The sequence below is a fragment of the Loxodonta africana genome, chromosome 4 (genome assembly GCF_030014295.1).
Source record: "Loxodonta africana isolate mLoxAfr1 chromosome 4, mLoxAfr1.hap2, whole genome shotgun sequence".
Lineage (NCBI taxonomy): Eukaryota > Metazoa > Chordata > Mammalia > Proboscidea > Elephantidae > Loxodonta > Loxodonta africana.
The window spans coordinates 13,482,303-13,504,374 of record NC_087345.1 but is presented as its reverse complement, the minus strand read 5'-3'; the positions used below and the strand labels follow the sequence as shown (position 1 = coordinate 13,504,374).

At 57.2% G+C, this 22,072-nt stretch overlaps 1 protein-coding gene across 1 annotated transcript in view; it reads left to right on the top strand.

Moving 5' to 3' along the window:
• CACNA1I (calcium voltage-gated channel subunit alpha1 I) overlaps positions 1 to 15,921 on the top strand; it is a 190,780-nt gene extending 174,859 nt beyond the window's left edge. Inside the window, exons 30-37 of the mRNA XM_064283506.1 lie at positions 4,896 to 4,974; positions 5,613 to 5,734; positions 6,614 to 6,964; positions 7,209 to 7,355; positions 8,552 to 8,674; positions 10,415 to 10,580; positions 12,593 to 12,789; positions 14,485 to 15,921. Coding sequence (XP_064139576.1) covers positions 4,896 to 4,974; positions 5,613 to 5,734; positions 6,614 to 6,964; positions 7,209 to 7,355; positions 8,552 to 8,674; positions 10,415 to 10,580; positions 12,593 to 12,789; positions 14,485 to 15,123 — 1,824 coding nt within the window. The 3' untranslated portion in view covers positions 15,124 to 15,921. The remainder of the gene's footprint in view (positions 1 to 4,895; positions 4,975 to 5,612; positions 5,735 to 6,613; positions 6,965 to 7,208; positions 7,356 to 8,551; positions 8,675 to 10,414; positions 10,581 to 12,592; positions 12,790 to 14,484) is intronic.
• The last annotated feature ends 6,151 nt before the right edge of the window (positions 15,922 to 22,072 follow it).

The following is a 22,072-nucleotide window of genomic DNA, read 5'->3' as shown; positions in this document are numbered from 1 at the left end:
GGAGAATCAGAATTCACAATTACAATGTTCATTCAATGGTTAGAGTCCAAATCTTTAGACTTCAGGATTTTACCTTTAATGAGAGGTCTCGGGGGGAAGGTTTAACCACGGCTTGAACTTGGTGAAGGTCCTTCATAGCTAGGGTTTGAGGTGGATGGCGGTGGGCAGTCTCAGCAGACTCTCAGTCTTCAGAGAGAGTAGGAGCCTAGAGAAGGAGCCCTTTGCCCCTGCCTTCTCTCTGTGAGTGAGCAGGAATTCAGGGTTTATGTATGAAATTCCTACCTGGCCTCACAACAATAAGGGCCAGTGTGGCGTCAAAGGCTAGTATGTTATGCCTTTTCTCTAGGGCTAGAGATTAGCTGAATGTTACATTTTTTCTTCAAGGTTAGAGGTTAGGAAGGTTGTTTAGACTCATGTCTCAAGGCTAGTTTACAAAGCTTAACTGTGTTGTGTCTTTTATCACAGCACGCCGGATGGATCAAAGTCAACTTAAAGATTCTTTGCCACGTTCTTCACATGCTTCTGTGGCTAAGTTCAGAAGTTTTATAAATAATTTCTGATGACTTACAGGTTTCTAATGATTTATAGTTAATGTTAGAGAGCCTCATAAAGGTAGACATATTTTTATTTCTCAATTCATATTATGAGTGATCATACATACATGTTTTGTTGAAAGCATAATAGTGACTTATACCTTATGGGATTTGAGATCGCCATAGAGCCATATAGAATAGGTGTCGTGAGGTTTAAAATAGTTGAAGCTTATAAAGCCCTTGATAGGACATGGTTCATAGGATATGTCATTGCCTAAGAGTCCGCTGAGGACCGGGCTGTGGGGCGTGACGGGGCAGGTGTGTGCAGATGGCCTGGGAGGGAGGCAGGACTTTCCTTGAAGGCCCCTCCCCGCCATGCTCTGACCCCTGAGTATCTGCCTGTGGCTCCCAGGGCCAACCTGAGTTGGCACAGAACACTTGGGTGTGGATATTCTGGAGATCCCAGCCTCAAGTGGGAGACAGACACGAGGGCCGTTTCAATTGCATCTGTACATTAAGAGAGGCATGTATTGAGTGCCATGCAGTGGCCGTTGGGCTGGGACTTACCCCTCAAAATCTATCTGCTGACCCCGCGCTGTCGTTTGGACCTTTGAAATTTTGTTTGTTCTATGTAAAGTGCTATGAAAATGAAACGTCAGCCCCCTTGCCACCAGGCTGTGCCCCAGGCAGAGGAAGGAGACATCAGGGAAGGCGTCTCAGAGGAGGTGGACATTGAGGGATGGGGAGGAGGTATTTACCAGGCAAAGACAGAGAGGCTCTTCCCTACAGAGGGGATGGGGATGCCGAGGCTCCACGGGGGTACGTTTTTGGTGTGACTGGGGCAGAGGCTGGAAGATCAGGCCAGGGGGCTCTGTAGTGGCCAGGCCCCGGCAGGCCTTCAATGCCAGGGCAGCAAACGGTGGCTTTATGCTGTGGGCAGTGGGGTGCCATGGAAGGTTTCTGAGCAAGGGAGGCCTCCACAAGAGCTGCCTTTTTTTTTTTAATTAATTCTATTTTTTTTTTTTTTTTTTTGCTGTCTCTGTTCAGAATACACACAGCAGAGCGTGCACCAATTCAACAATGTCTACGTGTACAATTCAGTGACGCTGATTATATTCTTCGAGTTGTGCAGCCATTCTCACCCTCCTTTTCTGGGTTGTTCTTCCCCCATTAACACAAACTCACTGCCTTCCTAAGGTTCCTATCTAATCTTTTGAGTTGCTGTGGTCAGTTTGATCCCATACAGGTAGCTCTTAAAAGAGCACAATGCTCGAGTCTTTACTAATTACGCTAACTAGGGTCGCTATAGGGTCTCTATGAATCGGGACCGACTCAACCCACACAACAACACAACAACAGCATGTCTGGTTTAAAGAGCAGAGCTGCCTTTTACACGGTTGCTCTGGCGACTGTGAGGAGAAGGGTTTGGAGGGAGAGGCTAGAGGCCTGGAGGCCAGTGAGGAAGCTGCTCAGCCACCCAGGCTGGGAAATGCTCTGGGTGGAGGGAGGGGACAGAGGGGAAAGGTGAGGTTGAGGGCGAGAAGGGATCTGGGAAAGGAGCCACGGGACAGGTTCCCGGCAGCCCCCAGAAGGCCGGGCCTGGGGAAAATTCCTGCTAATGAGGCTCTGGGGGTGGGCTGGGGTCCCGAAGCTGGGGCTAGGGTGTGGTCTGGGGCCTGTCCAGAGGGGTGAGAGATGCCTCTGGCCGGCCATGGTCATTTTCCATATTAACCCCCTCCCCTGGACCTCATGCTTCTCCCAGGGTCTTATTGACCCCGCCCTGTGTGTGTGTGTGGCGGGGGCGGGGAGGAACCATTAGCTACAGGGAAACAGGTTCTCAGAGGACATGGGCCTTGCTGACATGTACAGAGCTGGCTCCGACCAGGGCTGTCTCTTCTTTCTCCCTGTCGCATGTCCTTCTGTTCCCTCCCTCTTTGCTCCTTGGGCCCATGGAACAAATCCCCCCAGTCCGTCCACTGAGGAGGCCATCACCAGCCCACCTGTACCCACCTTCCCTAAGGCTGGCCCCACCTCCATCTGCTCTGAAGATGCTGTTTTCCCTGCCAGGTGGGGCACGATGGGGTGGAGAAAAGGGGTGTGAGGGCTCCAGCCCACGATGAAAGGGAGACTTGCCCCTGTCCAGTGGCAGTAATAGATGGGGTAGGTCACTGGCAAGGGCCTAGAATGGGGTCTCTGATGGGAGGGGTCTCTACCTAAGAGGGCTGTGGAGGGGCAGGAGCCAAGGCATAATGCCAGCTGTCAGGACGCCAGGGCCACGGGGTTCTGGGGCCAGCCTATGTGGTGGTTGAGAAGTCCCTCAGGCCTAGGTTCAAGTCCCGTCTCCTCCACTTCCTGGCTGGGTGACCTCGGTGAGTTACTCATCCTCTCTGAGCCTCAGTTTCCTCGCCTGCAAAGTGAAAGTCACGATAGCATTGTGGGGTTCTTGACAGAATCAAAGGGGACGCACTGAGTGGGGGGGTTGCTGCCCTCACCGGCTGCCACGTCCCTGGAGGACGTCAGCTCCTCACTCAGTGGGGACTGGGGTCCGTTCTCTCCAGCCCCTTCACCAGCCTCCAGCAACACACACCCTCCTCTGAGTGAGGCAGGCTGTCTGCTGAAGCTGGAGGGGGCTGGCCATCTCTCCTGACCAGAGCTTCTGTGGGCAGCGGGGTCCACAGGAACAAGACCCCAGGAGTTTTGGGTTAGCCAGGCAGCCTCCGCACACCTCCTCAAAGCCTGGCATCTTGGAGGCCCTCGATGACGACTGCTCTAACCCTGGGCCGTCCGGGGGCCTCATGCCTGGTAGGCGCTGAATAAGTGCTTGTTTTGTTAATGAACAGAACATCATTTAATTAGTCAAACACTATCAGAGTGATTGTCTGGGAACGGCTAGGAAGCAAACCCCTCTCTCTGGAGCAGGGAATCTCGCGGAGTCAGTGCTTAGCGGGGCTTACTTTTCAGTAATTAATGCAAACGTGCTTCTGATTCCATTCATGCGGACCTTCAGAGGGTTCTAGCAAACATTTGCTTTCTAGGGCAAGAGCAGATCTGAGCCTTATCGTGTCAACAGCATGAGTTAAAGGCAGCCTCCAGCATGTGGACAGATTTGAAATAGCTTGAAATCTGGGGCGCTTTTCTCCCACAGGACCTGAGGGCTGGAGGTGGCCGGGTTTGCAGGAAGCTTCTGTGCACCCCAGTCCTGCCCTATTCCTGCACACAGCCTTCCGTTCAGCCAGGCCCTGTGCTGCCCTGAGGAGGCAGATCTGACTTAATCTAGCTGCATCCCTGTTCTTGAGGACTGCCCAGGCCAGCAGGGGACAGTGACAGGCACACACTGGCAACATCCACACTGTCAATTGTGTCCATGTCTGCCTGGAGAAATCAGGGTAGGCTTCCTGGAGGAGGTAGCCTTGGAGCCGAGCCGTTCTTCCTTGTTCCTCTGTTCCCTCTCTGTCTTCATCTGTGGAGCCTGCACAGGGTGCTACGGTAGTGATGTGCAGGCCCCTGGGCCCTGCCTGCTGGGTTTGAATCCTGCCTCTCACTTACCAGCTGTGTGACCCTGGGCAAGCGACTTTGCCTCTCAGTCCAGCACTTTCTTCATCTGAGGAATGGGGGTAAAGGTGGTTCATAGGTTGTTGGGAGGGGTAATTAAGCTGATGACTGTGAAGTGCTGGGTGGGCCAAAAACCAAACCCATTGCTGTCGAGTCGATTCCGACTCATAACGGAATCAGGCGGAGTAGAACTGCCCCATAGGGTTTCCGAGGCTGTAATCTTTACAGAAGCAGACTGCCACATCTTTCTCCCGCAGGGTGGCTGGTATGTTTGAACTGTTGACGTTTTGGTTAGCAGCTGAGTGCTTAACGACAGTGCCACCAGGGCTCCTTTGAAAGACTGTTGTTGTGTGATGTGCGGTTGCATCGGTTCCAACTCATAGCAACCCTATGTATACAAGAAAGCTATTGCTGTTAAGTCGGTTCCGAGTCCTAGTGACCCTACAGGACAGGGTAGAACTGCCCCATAGGGTGTCCGAGGCTGTAATCTTTACGGAAACAGACCGCCACATCTTTTCTCCAGCAGAGTGGCTGGTGGATTTGAACTGCTGTCCTTTCGATTAGCAGCCAAGTACTTAAGTGCTGCTCCACCAGGGCTCCTGGTAAAGGTGTCAAGGGCGTTTAATTATCATTCTGGAGCCCTCCTGGCCTGGCCTGCCTCCAGGCAGTAATGTGCGGGCAGCAGACATGGACACAGCCTGGTTAAGGGTTATGGCTGTCCTGGGCTCAGGCTGGCCCCTCTGCCTGGGCCTGGGTGCCCCCTCCGCCACCGCCCTGGCCTGGCCAGTGCCCACCCCGCTCTCCCCACAGGTGGGCAACCTGGGTCTCCTGTTCATGCTGCTGTTCTTCATCTATGCCGCCCTGGGTGTGGAGCTCTTTGGGAAGCTGGGTGAGTGGTGGGGTGGTGTGGGTGGTGCAGAGGGGCCGGACGAGGGCCTTGGCGAGGTGTGGAAGCCTGAGATCGCCTCCAGGCTGTCACATCAGGGTCTTTGTACTGGGGAGCTGCTTCCATCACAGGGCCCACAGGGGGATGGGTGGGCAGCCCTCAGCCATCCACACCCACCCAGTGGGGGGCATTTGAGAGAAGCCAGCTGAGGTCTGTGTGCGCCCTAGCTCTGTGCAGTGGACCTCTGACTTGGGGTCTCCCAGGGACCCTGTCCCTGTGAGTGCTCGTGTTGTCCGCAGCCAGCACTGCCCCAGCAAGCAGGCCACAGCAGGGGGAGAGGGCATCAGAGCCCACGCTGAGCCCAGCCCCGCACAGGGTCAGCTCTGGAAAGCAGGGTTCCTTGGGGGCTGGCTTGTGCCCCACCCCATCCTCTCTTGGGAACCGACACTTAGGTGGGGCAGGAGCCACGTACACCTGAGTCTGAGCCCCAGCTGGTATGCCACCTCCCTGAGCCTCAGTTTCTCCATCTGTGACCTGGGTACATTACAGCAAATACCTGCAAGGGTTGAGGTGGGGATTCGGAGATGGGGCCGTGCAGGGGGCTCCCCCAGCGGGCAGGGCTGACCTTCTCTCTCCTCTAGTCTGCAATGACGAGAACCCATGTGAGGGCATGAGCCGGCACGCCACCTTCGAGAACTTCGGCATGGCCTTCCTCACGCTCTTCCAGGTCTCCACCGGCGACAACTGGAACGGGATCATGAAGGTACTCGTGGACAGCAGGAGGGAGAAATGAAGGGTCCCACTTCCCGGGGTGCCTCCCTGGCTCTCTGCTCACCCAGGAGGGGAGGCTTAGAGAAGTGCAGGGATCTGCCCGGGACTGCACAGCACAGCTGGTGGGGCTGAGGCAGAGCAGGTCCTCGGCCCACCACTGCTCAGAGGGGCCTTTGGGGCCAGGCGGGATGAGAGCCCAGGGACTGCAGTTACCACAACACATCCCTGGGGTAGAGACAGGCAGCACCCACAACACATCCCTCCCCCAGGACCCACAGGACATGCATGGCTAGAATAGCCCTCAGCATCTGGAGAAAGATTGGGGGGCTGGGTCCCCAGGAGGCAGGGAGAAGCCCAGCTGCAGGGGGGTGGGGGGAGGCCTTGCTGACCCTGCTGCGGTTGGGGGCTGGGCTGGCATGAAAACCAGAAAGCAAGGGCAGGGAGGACTCTGGTCCAAACAGCTTGGCCAGAGTCCCAGGGCCCCAGGAGAATGCACCTCCCAGTCACAGCCTGCCTGGACTAGCCAGTGCTGGGGCTGAGCGTGGGCCTCGGAGGGAAGCGCATCTGCCCCTCACCAGCCCCGCTGGGGTGGGGTGGGCCACGGTGATGGAGGGGAGGGCAGCAAACCACCCAGGGGGCCAGGCCAAAGCTGAGGCCTGCAGGTGCTGCCACAAGCCAGAAAGGGGCTGGGGGCAGATGGGAGTCCCCAAATAGGGGTTTGTGTCCTGGCTCTGCCACTCTGTCTGTGTGGCCCTGGGCCAGCAGCCAGCCTCGATTTCCTCCTCTGTAAGTGGGGACAGGTCTGAGGCCCAGCCAGGTGGGCAGCTGTGTGGCCCTCACAGCCATCCCCCCGCCACGTCCATCCGTGCAGGACACGCTTCGGGACTGCACACACGACGAACGTAGCTGCCTGAGCAGCCTGCAGTTCGTGTCGCCGCTGTACTTCGTCAGCTTCGTGCTCACTGCCCAGTTCGTGCTCATCAACGTGGTGGTGGCCGTGCTCATGAAACACCTGGATGACAGCAACAAAGAGGCCCAGGAGGACGCCGAGATGGATGCCGAGATCGAGCTCGAGATAGCCCACAGCCTGGGCCCTAGCCTGGGCCCTGGCCTGCGGCCGCCCACCAGCTCCCCAGGGGCACCCAGCCATGGGCCAGGTGGGGCAGGTGGTGGGGGCGACCCCGAGGGCCACCTGAGCCAGCGCTGCTACTCTCCAGCCCAGGTGGGTGGGGGCCGGAGAGGGCATGAGGGTCTTACAGGGTGGGCATCCCTGGGCTGGAAGGGCAGCTGTCCTCTCAGGCCCTGCCTCACCCTGCCCGGCTCTGTAGGAGGGGTGACCCTGTGAGAAGGCATCGGGCCCAGCCCGTGGGCACAGAGAACTGGGAGGGCAGCTGTGCCCGGCTGTCCCATAGTCCCTGACTGGGCCGATAATCCCACCTGTCCACGCCCCGTCCCCGTCCGCCTAGGAGAACTTGTGGCTGGACAGCGTCTCTTTAATCATCAAGGACTCCTTGGAGGGGGAGCTGACCATCATCGACAACCTGTCTGGCTCTGTCTTCCACCACTACTCCTCTACCGCCAGCTGCGAGAAGTGTCACCATGACAAGCAAGAGGTAATTACTGGCAGGTTGGGAGAGGGCCCTTGAGGTGAGGGTGCCTGAGGTAAGAGCTGGGCTCTGGAACCAGAGAGACTAGGCGAGGCTGGCTCGGCCATACGCTGGCGCTTGTGGACAGCCTGACCCCTGAACCTTGGTTCCCTTGTCTGTGGTGTGGCCTCAGAGTGCCTGGAGGTCCAGCCTGGGGCCTGCACCAGTAAGTGCTCGGACAGGATGTCCATCCCTCCTCAGGCCTGCCGGTTCCAGGCAGGAAGCCCCGTGAGGGTTGGCTGGCCTGGCCTTTGGTGCAGTTTCCGTTTTGGTGATGTGAGGGGGTCCTGGGGCCTTCTTTCCTCCAGGACCTTCTTTCTGGGGTGCTGAAGCCCTGAGTGTTGCTGGGCCTCCTTCTGGGACCCCGCCCTGGTCTCCAGCATAGGGAAGCCTCAAGGGGTTAGGCCTGGTGCAGCTCATGAAGGTCCCCCCGCTCCCCCAGCAATGTGGGCCCAAGCTCCTCCCCCAGGTGTGTTCCAGCTTCTGGGTGGCTTTAGGGTCACCCCTGACTTAGCCCTGTTCAGGCAGGTCTCAAGGAGTCTTTGAATAGCAGCTGGGAGTCCAGGCTCTCATCCCCATTGCTTGCGAATTCCCTGAGTCTCCTGGGCCTTGGGAGCCCTGGTGGTGCCGTGGTTAAGCACTCGGCTGCTAACTGAAAGGTTGGCAGTTCAAACCCTCCAGCTGCTCCTTAGAAGAAAAATGTGGCAATCTGCTTCTGTAGAGATTACACCCTTGGAAACCCTATGGGCCAGTTCTACTCTGTGCTGGAGGGTTGATATGAGCCGGAATGGACTTGATGGCAACAGGTTTTGTTTTTGGTGTTTTTGGTCCTGGGCCTTGCAGCTACCCCTGCCTGTGCTGATCTGTGCCCAGAAGCCTGCATGGGGCCAAAGAGGAGTCAGACCAGGCCTGCCTTGAGAGACACTTGGTCTGGAGGCAAACAGGACAGCTGTGGGGTCACAGCTCATGGGATGTGGCACTCTACTGGCTTCCACCAAAGGTGGCCATGGTGTCACTGTCAGGGCCCATGCATGGCCCCTGATCTTCTCTGACCACTGCCCTCTGCCTTTCCGGAGGATCAGGCCTGCAGCTGAGAACTCCAGGGCCTAGGCCTGCCCCCTGTTACAGCCCCAGCTGACCTGAGGCCCCACCTTCCCCTGCAGGTACAGCTGGCTGAGACAGAGGCCTTCTCCCTGAACTCTGACCGGTCCTCGTCCATCCTGCTGGGTGATGGCCTGAGTCTCGAGGACCTCACAGCCTACCCGCCTGGCCCCAAAGATGGCACGGTGCGCAGCCCTGGGGGTGGGAGAGTGGGGACAGGGTGGCCTGTCCTTGCTCCTGGACCCTGCCCACCTGCCAGGACACTGCTTCTCCCAGTCCACCTGCCATGTGCTGGGCCCTCATCTCCTGTTGGTCGGATGAGGGCAGTGGGGCTCAGAGAGGTTGAGTGATTTACCCAAAGTCACACAGCAATGGACTCAGTCCAGGTTCCAACCTGGCATCCCAGAGGCCTTGGCTGCACCTTGTTGCTTTGAGTATTTTTTATCCATTCAATGGTGGTTGTCCCAGGCAGGCCCAAGTCACAGGTTGGCTGTGAGGCTAAAGAGAATAGGGGAGTCATATCAGGCACAAGCACCTACTGTGTGCCAGATGCATTACCTGCACAGCTCTGGGCATTAGGGGTGTCTTGGCCTCATTTGGTACATGAGGAAATGGAGGCTCCGAGAAATGAAGTGACGCCCCCGTAACAAAGCCGAGAGTGGCAAAGCAGGGACCAGACCTGGTACTGATCCCTAAGCTCTGCCCTGTGGCCGTCAGTCTGAGGAGGGCAGGAATGGCCTCTAGCTTGATCCTGAAGATGCAAGTTGGGGAGAGGGCTACCCTGGGCTTGTGACCTCAAGGCCAAGTCCTTCTGGGGGGAGAGCTGGGAAGCTTTGGCAAGGTGGGGATACAGTGGCCCTGCCCTCGGGGAACCTCTGTACCCTGTACGCCCGGGAAGCTGGAGCCTGGACCCGTTGCATCTCCCCTCAGCTCAGGGCAGGCTGAGAAGGGGAAATGAGGGAGAAGTGAAATTCTTGCCCCTCCCTGTCCCATTTGTCTTCAGGAAGCTGATAGCTTCTGTCCTTTCCCTGACAGCTTTTGGCTCCTACAGCCTCCCCCTCAGACCCTTCCTGCATCTCCACACACTCTGCACCCCACCCAGGATGTAAGAGTGCTCAGTTACTGGGGCCGGTGGGGGCTTAGGTGGGATGTAGTCTGGTTAATCTAAGTCACATTTCCTGTAGGACCCAGAGAGCAAGTTACTGGGTCAGAGGTAGGAGCCAGTAACTTAATGCCACCTTAAGGGGCATTAAGGCAGCTCTTCCGGAGCTTGTTGGGGCAGGGTCACCTCTGGTTGCAGGGCTGAGGACCAGCGGGGCCCCCAAAGTGCCCAGAAGGACCTCTGGGCTCAGAGCCAGCACACGCTCGCTGGGCAGCATCTGGTGCCAGGGGCGGGGCCAGGTGCTCTGTTTGCACGACCCTAGTGCAGCAGCCTGGGAGGGAGGGTTACCCTCCCAGTTTATGGATGTGGAAACTGAGGCTCAGCAAAGGACCTGCCCAAAGCCATTTTTACAGGGCAGCTCCTGCAGCCATTCGGCCGGTCTTCTGATGCCTTTGCCAACCTTGACTTGGCTTCTGCATTGGGCCAGGGTCTGTACCAGGCACTTGGCTACAGAGATGAGGAAGACCCTCCCTTCCCCTCAAGGATCTCAGAGTCAAGAGGGGAGTGAACAGGGGGAACCACTAACTGCTTGGGACATCAGAGAGGGCTTCCTGGAGGTGGGGCCATCTCACCTGGTTTTGGAAGATGATGATTGTTGGCCAGGTGAAGAAATTGAGAGGAAGGGCATCCCAGGCAGTGAGAACAGCCTGAGCAAAGGCTCAAAGGTGGGCCTTGTGGAGCAGGCGAGTGAGGGCAGCTGCAATCATCTTGGCCTGCTGTCCCCACTCCCACTGCCTGCCTCATCTACTTCCATTTTCTGCAGGGTGAGCCAGACCTGCCTGAGCCCGTCCGTGTGGGGGACCTGGGCGAATGCGTCTGCCCCTTGTCCAATACGGCTGTCTCGTCAGGCCCAGAGAACTACCTGTGCGAGGTGGAGGCGATCCCATTCAACCCTGTCCGGTCCTGGCTGAAACATGAGAGTGGCCAAGGTGAGAGGCAGGAGCCACACTGCCTCCTCCAGCGTGATCTGGGGCTTCTGCTTCAGAGGGAGGTGGTGGAGTTTTTCCCCTAGTGTTTTTGTTCAGCCTGTTGTATTTCATCTAGAAAGAACCAGAGGGATATCTGACAATAAGAGAGAAGAATCGTAGGCCTGGTAGAATGATGAAAGATCACCAGCCAAATGATGAAGAGAGATGGGATAATAATTTTACCAGAAACTTAGGCTAAGGGAAACTATGCGGAGCTTCCCAGGAGCCATGGTGAAAAGGGAAACAGGTTGACCCACACAGCTCTCATTATCAAGCAGAAGGAAAGCTGCCAGGTTATTGAGGTGTTTTTCTGGAGTTGAATTTGAGAGAGATTAATCCCATTGATCTTCACACAAGGGTGATAGTGAACAACAGAGAGCCTGGTGTCTTCAATAGCCCTTTTGTAAAAAAGTCTTGATATTCATCCTTGGTCCAGCTACCCCAGCTGTCCTGTATGTGTGCCTCAGGCCAGTGGCTGGACTGTGGGCATGAGGACAGGGGACTGAGCTGGATTGTCCGTCCCCTAAGTCCACTTTACCGCCAGTCCCCTGGAGGAGGCAGAGCGATGAGAGGTTAGGTAGAAAAGGTACTCCCCACAACCACACCATTGAGTGTTCTAGAAACTGGGGGGTGGGGGGGTGATTTTCTGAGGACCCTTCCTAAAGCCAACACCTCTTGGCTTTGACATGATGGCTGAGACCCCAGATTTCCTGAACCAAAAACCAAGGTACAAGAGCCATTCTGATTGAATGGAACCCCATTCCCTTTAATTAATCATTGAAGTATTTCCATTTTCCTTAAAGAATAAGGTGACATGGAATAGAAAACCCATCCAGGGACACTTAGGCTGCCTAGCCACCTTGAGTACATATTTACATGTCCCTGAGTTCCTTTGTTCCATCTTCATCCTGGAAGGTGCTGAGGCCACCATGGGCGGGATGGCCACTGGCCCCCCCCTGCAGCCCATCCGAGACCTACCCAGGTCTCAGATTCACCTTGCCTCTGTCCTTGCTCACAGGGGTGAAGGCCTAAAGGCCACTTGGGCCGTGCAGCGTGGTGGGAGGAGGCTTTCTCTGTTCCCAGAGTGGGGGCCCCAACACATCTACAGCCTGTAGCCTGCTCTGCCCATCTGTGGAAGGGCTGGCCCCTGCCTGCGGCTCTAGAGGGGTCCTCAGGCCTGCCTGGCTCCCTAGGGGTGTCAGGACCCAAGCAGTGACTAATTATCACAGTGAGCGTTTACTCTGTGCCTGGGACCTCTGTAATCTGCTGCTTATTTTATTTTGTTGTTGAGAATACACACAGCAGAACACACACCAATCCAACAGTCTCTACATGTATAGTTCGGCGACACTGATTACATTTTTTGAGTTGTGCAACCATTCTCATTCTCCATTTCTGAGTTGTTTCTCCCCCATGAACATAAACTCACTGTCCTCTAAGGTTCCTGTCTAATCTTACCAGTTACTGTTGTCAATTTGATCCCATATAGATAGATCTTAAAAGAGCACTGTGCTCAAGGCAGACGTTCTTTTTTGTGCTCAAGGCAGACGTTCTTTACTAGCTAAGTGGAAATATTGTTTGGTTTTAAGAAGACTTCAGGGGATATTTTTGGTTTAAGGTGTTGCTACTTACTCTTACTTGCCTCTCTCTCTGCCCTGAGGTAGGTATTCTTGTCCCCATTTTGCAGAGTAGGAAACTGAGGGATCAGAACTAAACCTGGGTCTGCTTGGCTCCCAAAGCTGTTCCTCTGCCCAGTGCCCTTCCTCATAGGGAAATCACACAATCGCTCCCCTGAGTTCAAAATGGGGAAACCGAGGCTCAGGGAGAGAGGCTTGCCCACAGTCTAGAAGCCAGTTTGTTAGAGTAGCCCCTTCCTGCCGGCCCAGTGAGAGCACTGCTCAGAGCCCACCCCCCAGGGGCCGGCCACCATCCTGAACCCACTCCCCCAACTCCCCTCTCCTCCTCTCCAGCAGCGCCCCCCAACCCCTTCTCCCTGGAGGCGTCCAGCCCACTCCTGCCCATGCCTGCTGAGTTCTTCCACCCAGCTGTGTCCGCTGGCCAGAAAGGGCAGGAGAAGGTCGCCGGCCCTGGGACCCTCCCAAAGATCGCTCTGCAGGGCTCCTGGGCCTCCCTGCGGTCCCCGAGCGTCAACTGCACCCTTCTCCGGCAGGTACGGCACGTACAGGCATCTCCTGCTCCAGAGAGCTCTCCTGCTGGGCCCTCTGGGAGGCCTGGAAGCCAAGAGCTGGGTTCCTGTAAGTGGAGGGGGGAGGCCCTGACTAAGGGCAGGGCAGGACAGTGCTGGGGAGTATGGGAAAGTCAGGGAAAGAAGGAGCGCTTCCAGTGTATGTTAACTGAGGTATTTTTCTAGAGCTGAGTTTGAGAAGTATTTATCTCACGGATCTTCATACAGGGTGATCTTCACTCAGGGATTTCACCAAGACTGGAGGGTGGAAGTTGTACTAAAAAAAACCGATTGCTGTCGATTCCAACTCACAGAGACCCTATAGGACAGAGTAGAACTGCCACATAGGGTTTCTAAGGAGCGGCTGGTGGATTTGAACCACCGACCTTTTGGTTAGCAGCCGTGGCTCTTAATCACTGGGGCTGATAAAATGGGCAGGGCCGGGTCCTGGGGGACCCCGAAAGTCCAGGGGAGCAGTGAAGACTTGTCTCTCTCAGGGACTGGAGAGCCAAGACAGGATGTGACTCAGTCTCTTACAGGAAGCACCACCTCAGGGCAGGGTGTGGGGAGGGCCCTGATGGGAGGTTCTGAAAGAGGGCCTGTGGGCTTCAGCTTGAGCAGTGGAGGGGGACACAGGGGTACTAGGGAGGCTTTGCAGGGTGATGGAGAGGAGGGTGATGTGGGGGACTGGGGAAGGCACCCTGGGTGCTCTGAGGTGGTGTGGGCAGGGTTTAATGACTAGGAATGGAGGCCTGAGGGGCAGATCTGGGGGCTCAGAGGTCTCAGCCTCCAGGGCCACAACCCCTGTACCACCTGGCACACAGAGGGCTCAGAGCACAGAGCAGAATGGGGTCTCAGGGAGAGGCAAGAGCTGCCTGTGGTGGGGGAAGCATGGCTGGCCAGCCAGACCCAGGTGCCCCCCTGCCGTTTCCTCCTCAAGTAGCTGTGTGTCCCGTGTGTGTGTGTGTGTGTGTGTGTGTGTGTGTGTATCCTGGGCTCAGAGGCTGCAGCAGGAGCAGAGTGCAGAAATCCCTGCTCACCGTGTGTGTGTGTGTGTGTGTGTGTGTGTGTGTGTGTGTGTGTGTAGGGGGCGGGGGGGTGGGACAGGGAGATGATAGACTAAACAAAAGCATAGTGTAGTCTATTGAAGACAGTGGTATGTGCTAAGGGGAATTCGATTAGGGGGGTGGGTATGAGGTGGGGCAGGGGGTGTTGAGAGTTCGGGGAGGTGGCTGGAAGGCCTGCCTAAGTGGGGGACTACTGGATAGAGACCTGAAGGCAGTGAGCTGAAGCACATGGCAATGGGGAGGAGCCTCCAGGCCTGAGGGGTCCAAGAGTTGTGTTGGGGTGGGGCCCACGGGCCATGGTCAAGGCTTTCACCCTGAGTGAACCGGGAGCCCCTGTGCAGGGTGAGGTCAGAGCCTGACTTGGTGTGAGCAGAATAATGCTGGCCGCCCTCTGAGCTCTGGCCCCTGAGGCAAGAGTGGGGTAGGGAGCCCAAGGGAGCCCATTGCTCAGATGGCAGTGACATGGAGTGAGAGATGCGGTCAGATCCTGGGGGCTCCCGGAGGCTTGCAGGTGCCTGGAAGGATGGTGTCACCATCCCGGTGATAGGCAGGTTCAGGAGGAGCAGGGCTGGGGGACCCTGGGCGGCCCCTACCTCTTGCTGCCTTCCCACAGGCCACAGAGAGTGACACGTCGCTGGATGCCAGCCACAGCAGCTCAGTGGGCAGCCTGCAGACCACGCTGGAGGACAGCCTGACCTTGAGCGACAGTCCCCGGCGTGCTCTGGGGCCGCCCATGCCTGCACTGGGCCCCCGGGCCAGCCTGTCGCCCGCTGCCCGCCGCCGCCTCAGCCTGCGCGGGCTCCGGGCACACCAGCGCAGCCACAGCAGTGGGGGCTCCACCAGCCCTGGCTGCACCCACCACGACTCCATGGACCCTTCAGACGAGGAGGGAGGCCGGGCCGGTGCGGGCGGTGGGGGCGCGGGCAGCGAGCACTCGGAGACCCTCAGCAGCCTCTCGCTGACCTCCCTCTTCTGCCCGCCGCCCCCACCACCGCCCCCCGGTCTCAGGCCGGCCAGGAAGTTCAGCAGCACCAGCAGCCTGGCCGCTGGCCCTGGCCGCCCTCGCGCCGCCTCGGGCCTGCCCCAAGGCCTGCCCCGGAGCCCCTCGTGGGCTGCAGACCGCAGCAAGGACCCACCGGGCCAGGCCCAGCAGGCCATAGGCCTGGGCCCCTTGGAGCCCGAGCCGCAGCCACCCCCGGGGGAGCTGGGGGAGCTGGAGGCAGGGGTTGCTGCAAGCAAGAGGAAGAGATGAGGGGGCCATGGGGCCAAGCCGGACGCCACCGCCTGCCCGCCCCGTCTCACTTCTTTTACCTCAGGAGCCAGGGAGCAGACAGCAATACTTTGTCCACACCTGGGAATTATGCAGGGGCCAGCCAGCCGCCAGGCCGCCGAGAGGGGAGATTGAGTAGGGCCTGGGTTAGCCGAGGCTCGGACATGGCCCCAGCCGTGGCCCAGAGTGGCCCTTCCTGTGCAAATACATATATATACATATATATAGAGAGACATATATATTTATTTTTTTTACTGAGAGCTTATGACTTCCAGAAAGTGCTAAGGTTGGGCAGTGCAGGCCAGGGCCTGGACAGGGGCGGCTTTGTCTGACACTTAGCACCCAGGCCAGACCCACCTGGGCAGATGTCCTGCCGAGGGGTTGGCAGTCAAGTTTTGGAGCCTCCCCTGGGTTGAGAGTAGCTGGGAGAGGACCCTCAGGTCTTCGAGGGTTTCTTGGCTTGGGAGACAGGCCCAGAGGAAGAAGTGAAATTCAGGGTGCATTTTTTTTCCTTTATAGAAGAAGCGCTGCTAAGATCCCGCATCGCCCCCATGTGTTGGGGTGTCTGTCTTATTGTTCCTGACCGTCTAGTCGTTGTGAACAGTCTTTTGTAGACACCCCAGGGCACACAAACTCTCTTAGTCAACAGTTAGATGTCGTTCTCTAGAAAAAGCAGGGGTGAGTAGTCGTATTTTCGTAGGGCAGGGGGTGGGAGGTGGAGGGCAGCTATGAGGGTGGGCAGGGGGCTGTGGCCCCAGCTGAGGTCCCCCCCACAATGGGCACTGCAGCAGGGTGTCTGCTGTGGCCTGGCCTCCAGGAAGGCTGAGGGCAGAAATAGAGGCAGCAGGAGAGAGAAGAAAGAGGGGGGGGTTGGGTGGGTCAGGAGATGCTTGCAGGGTCCATCACCCGCCTGGTCTCTGCTGGCTTGGGCTGTCTGCCGGGTGTCCCTGGGCTCACAGCCGGCTTCGTGGTCGCTTAATGCCTTTTGCCGGCCAGGCAGGCCCCAAGCTGCAGCTACTCCAGGAGCTTCAACTCCCCCTGCCCGGAGCAGCTCTGCCCCGCCCCCCGTCCCCCAGCACCGCGCTCTGCCCCTGTTGCCCCATGCTCTGCCCCTGCTGCCCCATGCCCCAATCCCATGCTTGGGAGCTCTTCCTGGAGCTCAGCGTGAATTGGATCTGAATGATTATAAACAGGGGTTAGGCACCTGCCCGGCCCGGTCACCTGGAGACCCACATCCTCCGGACCCCCTCTGTCTGCCTGTCTCTCGTCCCCCTTCCCTTCCCCAAAGCTGCAGGTCAGGTTTCATGATAGCGGCGCTTCCCAAACGGGTTGGAGATGGGTACTTTTGATTTGAATCGTTGCATATTTATTTCAGCATTTATTAGAAAAAGAAGATAGTACATTGAATCTACGTTGAAGATATATTGCTGAGGTCAAGGCTAAGTTTTAAAAAGTGAGTGGATGTAAAGTCAGTTTAAAGAGAAACACAGAGCTTGGCGGTGGAGGCAGCCTGCAGATTTGGTGGAGGTTGCGGGGTGTGGGGACGCTGCACTTTTGGGAAACTCCACGCTTCAGCAATAATGGGGCCCTGGAGCCTTCGCTGAGACCGCCTCAGATGGCTTCTGCTGGGCCCTACTGAGGGGCCTTGTTCCCATTCCCAAACCCTGGCCTTCAAGGAATTGCTCTGGCCAGATGGAGTGGTGTAGGGGGTGGACGGCTTGGATGGGCTCTAGGCTGGTGAGCCCCAGCCCCACCCAGGCATAGGGACCCTTTGGGCCTGGGTGCTGTAGTGAAGTGAGTGCCTGACACTTTGCAAGTTTCACTGCGCGCAGCCCACATCCCTTAGAGCCAGCGGAGAGGGCAGCAAAGAGTGTAAGGCCCACATTTCCACATTTGAGGACACCGAGGCTGAGAGAGGGGAGACGTCTGGCCCATCCCACAGAGGGCCAGCCCCTAAATACCTAGATCTCAAAGAGCTTGTCCTGTGTTTCAAAGAAGGGCGAATTTAGAGGGCATTGCCTAGCCTACTGGCTCTGGTGGCTCAGTGTCTTGTACCCAGGGGGGCACACCATGTGCTTCCTGGGCCCCCCTTAAGACTACAGCCCCCCGCTGGGCTGGGTTTCCTTGAGGGCCTCCAGGGTGAGGGGTCCTCCCCTAGGGCCAGTCCTCACCCAGGGGAGCAGGTGAACCTGGGGTGATTTCCCCTCCTATCCAATAGGGCCCTGTGGCTGGTGGGGGAGGCTGAGCCTAGGTCCAAGGCTGCCACAACAGTGGCTTGCTGGCTCCTGAGAACTTTGGGCCCTGCCTCCCTGTCCACCTTGGTCCTGTTTATTAGTTGCGGGGAGAAAGCAGAACATTATCTGGGAAGGAGAGGCCACAGGTCAGCCGTCTCGCTCTTCCTTGCCCGGCGTGGCCTCAGCAGGGGCTGGCTGGGGCTTGTGGAACAGTTAGTTGCTCAGGGCTAGGGCCTGGGCTGGACTTAGGGCACCGAGGATCATCCAAGGGGTCCTGCCCTGAGCACTCACAGTGAGGGGAGAGGCAGACCCCTGAGCAGACACCCACCTTTGCACATCAGTCAGCCTGGGATGACTGCTTGTTAGAGGGAACCCAGAAGAGAGGCTGCGACCTGGGAGACTCCGTGCAGGACAGCTGGGTTGCAGGGGGACTGAACCTGACATTGGTAGAGCACCATCTGTGTGCCGGACCCACACTGGATGCTCTCTGTCTTCTTCAGTCTTCCCAGTGGCCCTCTACAGTGTGTCCCCCACAGACAGCCAGCCCCTACCCTGAACCATGTGGCCCCAGAGCAAGCAGGTCTGCTGAGGAGAGTGTTCCAGACAAAGGGACCAGCCTGAAGAACAGTGCAGGGCACACCTAGAGGATGGTCATAGCTGAGCACAGAGGCAGATTACTTGCCTGGGGACTTGTAGGAGATGGGGCTGTTTCCTTTGGGTCTCAGTGCAGATTCCAGGCATTTGGCCTTGTTCCTGTGGGTGACGGGACTACAGGAGTGGAGTGACTAGCCAAGACAAGCTAGAATGTCTTGGGGTTGGAACAATGGGCCCCCCTGCCTCCCCAACCCTGCTTCCAGGGCCATGGCCCCAGCCCCATGCCTGTCCACCAAAAAAGCACAACACCTCCTAACCCACATGGGCCAACCGGGGAGAGTGGGGCCCCTGGTGCCTGACACCCTGAGCCGTCTGTTTGCAGGGCTCTGCAGGGGTGGCTGGCGGGCACATCGGTGGCTACACAGTGACCCAAGGTCAGAGGGGGCATAGCTTGCCCCTGGCCAGACCCTCTTCCTGTCCCTGCCCCGGCCTTCTGCAAAGCCGCCCCCCAAGGAGGACAAGCATATACCGTGCCAGCCCAGCTGCCTGTCTCCCCCAAATCCTCCCCTGCAGTGAGGCGTTTCCAGGCCACCTCCAGCCCCCTTTGCTGTGCTGTGTAAGGGCTCAAGCTCTAGGAGCTGCTGTTCAGCCCAGACACGCCTACTCTTTTTGTCTTTGTGCAATAAAGTGTCCCTGGCAGAGCTGGGCCGAGCTGGGAGATGGGGAGACGGCAGAGGCGGCCTCCTCCAGGCAGCCCTTGCCCTGCCCCGCAGCTGTGACCCTTGCACCCCAGTCAATGTACAATTTCTCTGGTGTGAATGAACTTCCCTACCAGGGCTGAAGGCGCTGGTTCCTGCCTGCCCCAGGGCCCGGGCGTAGAGGGACAAAGTGGTAGCTGCCACCAGTGTTCTGAATAAAACCCAGAAGCCTATTTCAGAACGTCCATGTGTGTCTGTGCTTCCTTCCACCCATGGGGGCGTGGGTCTAGCCCAGGGCTTCCCAGGGTGGGATGGTGGCAATGTTCTATTCAGTCTAAGGTTGCAGGCCCCAGAGAAATCCCCCGTGGAAGGGTCTGCTGCACTGCAGGGTGGGGTTGAGGCCTCCGGGCTGGGGAGGAGACAGGGCCTGGCTCTCCGGCTCCAGTTCTGTAACATGATGGCGGGCCGGGGCGGAGGGCCTTGCGGGAGTAATAACCTCACCTCAGGCACTGTTTCCTGAATTTGTATTAAGGGTATTATGATGACTCTCAGCCGCAAGAGACAAAACCCAACTAGAATGGGCAGTGACAACTAAGCTGGCGGTTTGGGGCCTGCCTGTGCCCCCAGCCCCACCTGGTCCTCCCCGTTCCCCTCGTGTGTCCTCTCTCAGGGCTCCCCAGGCCTTGGACGTGGTAGGGCAGTGGGCACAGGACAGCAGGGGTGACCTCCAGCACTGCGCCCCCTCTGAGGCTTGCCCACTCTGGAGAATAAGGAGTGAGCTGAGGCAGCCCCACCTTGCTATGTGCATACCCCTGCTGGCTTGGTTGCCTTCCTTAGAAACCTTGTGCCTCTACAGCCCCCCATCGGCCCCTTCCCAAGCCCGTCCCTTCTCTGCTCTCCCCTCCATGTATCTCTCCGGCACGTTCTTTCCTTTCCTCCCCTCTCCAGGCTCAGATCTCGTCATTTGCCAAACAACAACAAAAAAAACAAACCCAGTGCCTTTGAGTCAATTACTGACTCATAGTCCCTATATGACAGAGTAGAACTGCCCCACAGAGTTTCCAAGGAGCACCTGGTGGATTCGAACTGCTGACCTTTTGGTTAGCAGCCGCAGCTCTTAACCACTACACCACCTGGGTTTCCATCATCCTGTTAGCCCTGAATTATTACACCTGTCTCCCCGCCAGGCCTCCCAGCTCGGTGCCAGCCCCTTTGACCCACAGCCCCCTCCTGCAGGCAGTACTGTCTTCTCATGGGGCACAACTGACTACTCCCCTCTCCACAGCTCTTGTTCACCCCGATATCAGACCGCACCCCTCAGCTGGCACACAAGCCCCTCCTCCAGCCTCAGTTCTCATACTTCCTCTTTCACCCCAAAGCCCTTGCTTATTCTGTCCCCCCATCTCATGTTTATTCTCCCCCCACTCACCAATTGCCCCTGCCTCCTCGTGAGTACCTACCCACAGGCTTCAGGGAGACCAGAGAACAAGCATGAATCTTTTACCCTTTTGAGTCTGAGTCCTTTATTCTTTGCTGGTCTCAATTTCTGTCCATATATATTGTGGCATGGGTCATATTGTGGGCATTGTCTCCCATAGAAACTGAGAGGTCCCAAGAGCAGGGACATATCCAGTTTATTTCTGTGTCTTGAAGACCCACCTCTGGGCCAGCGCAGGGCAGGGGCTCAACAGATGGTGGGTGGGTGGATGGATGGATGGATGGATGGATGGATGGATGGATGGATGGATGGATGGATGGATGGATGGATGGGGTGAATTGTTGGATGGAAGAATGCATGGATATGTGAATGTACAGGTGGATGGATGGGTGGGTGGGTGGTGGATGGGTGGATGAATGGATGAAGGACAGAATAATGAAGAACACATGGAGGGTGGAGGGAGCTGTGGCTCACTGAGCTGAGGAGGGGTAGGGGATGCACCCCCTGTCCCTGATGGCAAGATGGCCACACCAGTTTCCCCCACACAATTGCCTGGCTTTGGGGTTCAGGGCTTTGGGTAAAGCCATGTATCTACAGGCTGGACCAGAGTCCTCTGTAAGGGCGTCCACTGGACTGACTGAACTTAGAGAGATTCTAGGGCTGGGGTGGGCGGGCTTGAGAGAGGAGAGAAGGGTAATACAGATGAAGAAGAGGGTGAGCTTGTTGTGGGATAGCAGAGCCACTCACACTGAGGGCTGCCACCCCACATCTCCACTGAGGTCACTGGTGGCTCCTGGAGCTATATTCACGCCTTTGCAGCTTATCATCCTGGGACCTTCGAATGCCACTGCCACCAGGACCGCTCCCTCCTCCTTGGCACTTGCATCCCTCCCAGAGCCTCCCTGGGCTGCCACTGTCTCCTTGTTCTCTGGACCCTTGGGGCCAGGCCCCTCCTTGGCTGTCCTTTCCAGGGCCTGTGGTCCTGGCTCAGGGTTTTGAGGCCCACCCATGTGCTGTAGACCCCCATCTCCATCTCCAGCCCAGATGGAGGAAACACAGGTGTGTATGTGTGCAGGTATGTGGGGGAAGGTGCTGCCCCAGGCCCAGCTCAGCTGAGAACGGGAAGCGCTGGCACACCCTCGGCTTCATTCACTCCGCACATATTTACTGGTCAGTAATAGCAAGGAGGAGCCCTAGTGGTGCAGTGGTTAAGAGCTCAGTCTGCTAATGAACAGTTTGGCAGTTCAAGTCTACCATCCGCTCCTTGGAAACCCTATAGGGCAGTTCTATTCTGTCTTATAGGGTCATTATGAGTCAGAATCAACTCTACAGCAACGAGTTTTGTTCTGATTTGGTTTAATAGTGAGGAGGAGGCTATGAGCTGGAGCAGCTACTGGGTCTTAGCGGCCACAGAGCGGAATCTGGCATGGCGCTGCTCAAGTTCAGGCCAGTGAGGAGACGGACAAGTGCGCACCATGCAATCTCCTGTGCCCAGGCCCTGCTTTGTGGGGGCTGGGTGGACACAGGGGGATCCAGACCCAGGCTGGGCAGCCTCATGGCAGCTAGTACCTGAGCTGGGTGTCTGGGCACCGATTTCACTCTCCCCATCCCAGCTCCATCTAAATCCTCATGGCTTCTGGCCCTGAATGCCTTACCTGCCCCTAGTGTTCTGGCCCTTTAGCCTCACCTGCTCCCCTTTGGGAAACCCAGGTGGCGTAGTGGTTGAGAGCTACAGCTACTAACCAAAAGGTCGGCAGTTCAAATCCACCAGCCACTTCTTGGAAATTCTATAGAGCAGTTCTACTCTGTCCTATAGGGTCACTATGAGTTGGAATAGACTTGACGGCAGTGGGTTTGGGTTTTTGTGTGTGTGTGTGTGTACTCTCCTTTGTCCTGTTATCTCTTCAGGTCTCAGCTTGAAGGCCACTCCCTCCCAGAAGCCTTCCTGGCCGCCCCGGTTCTCCTAG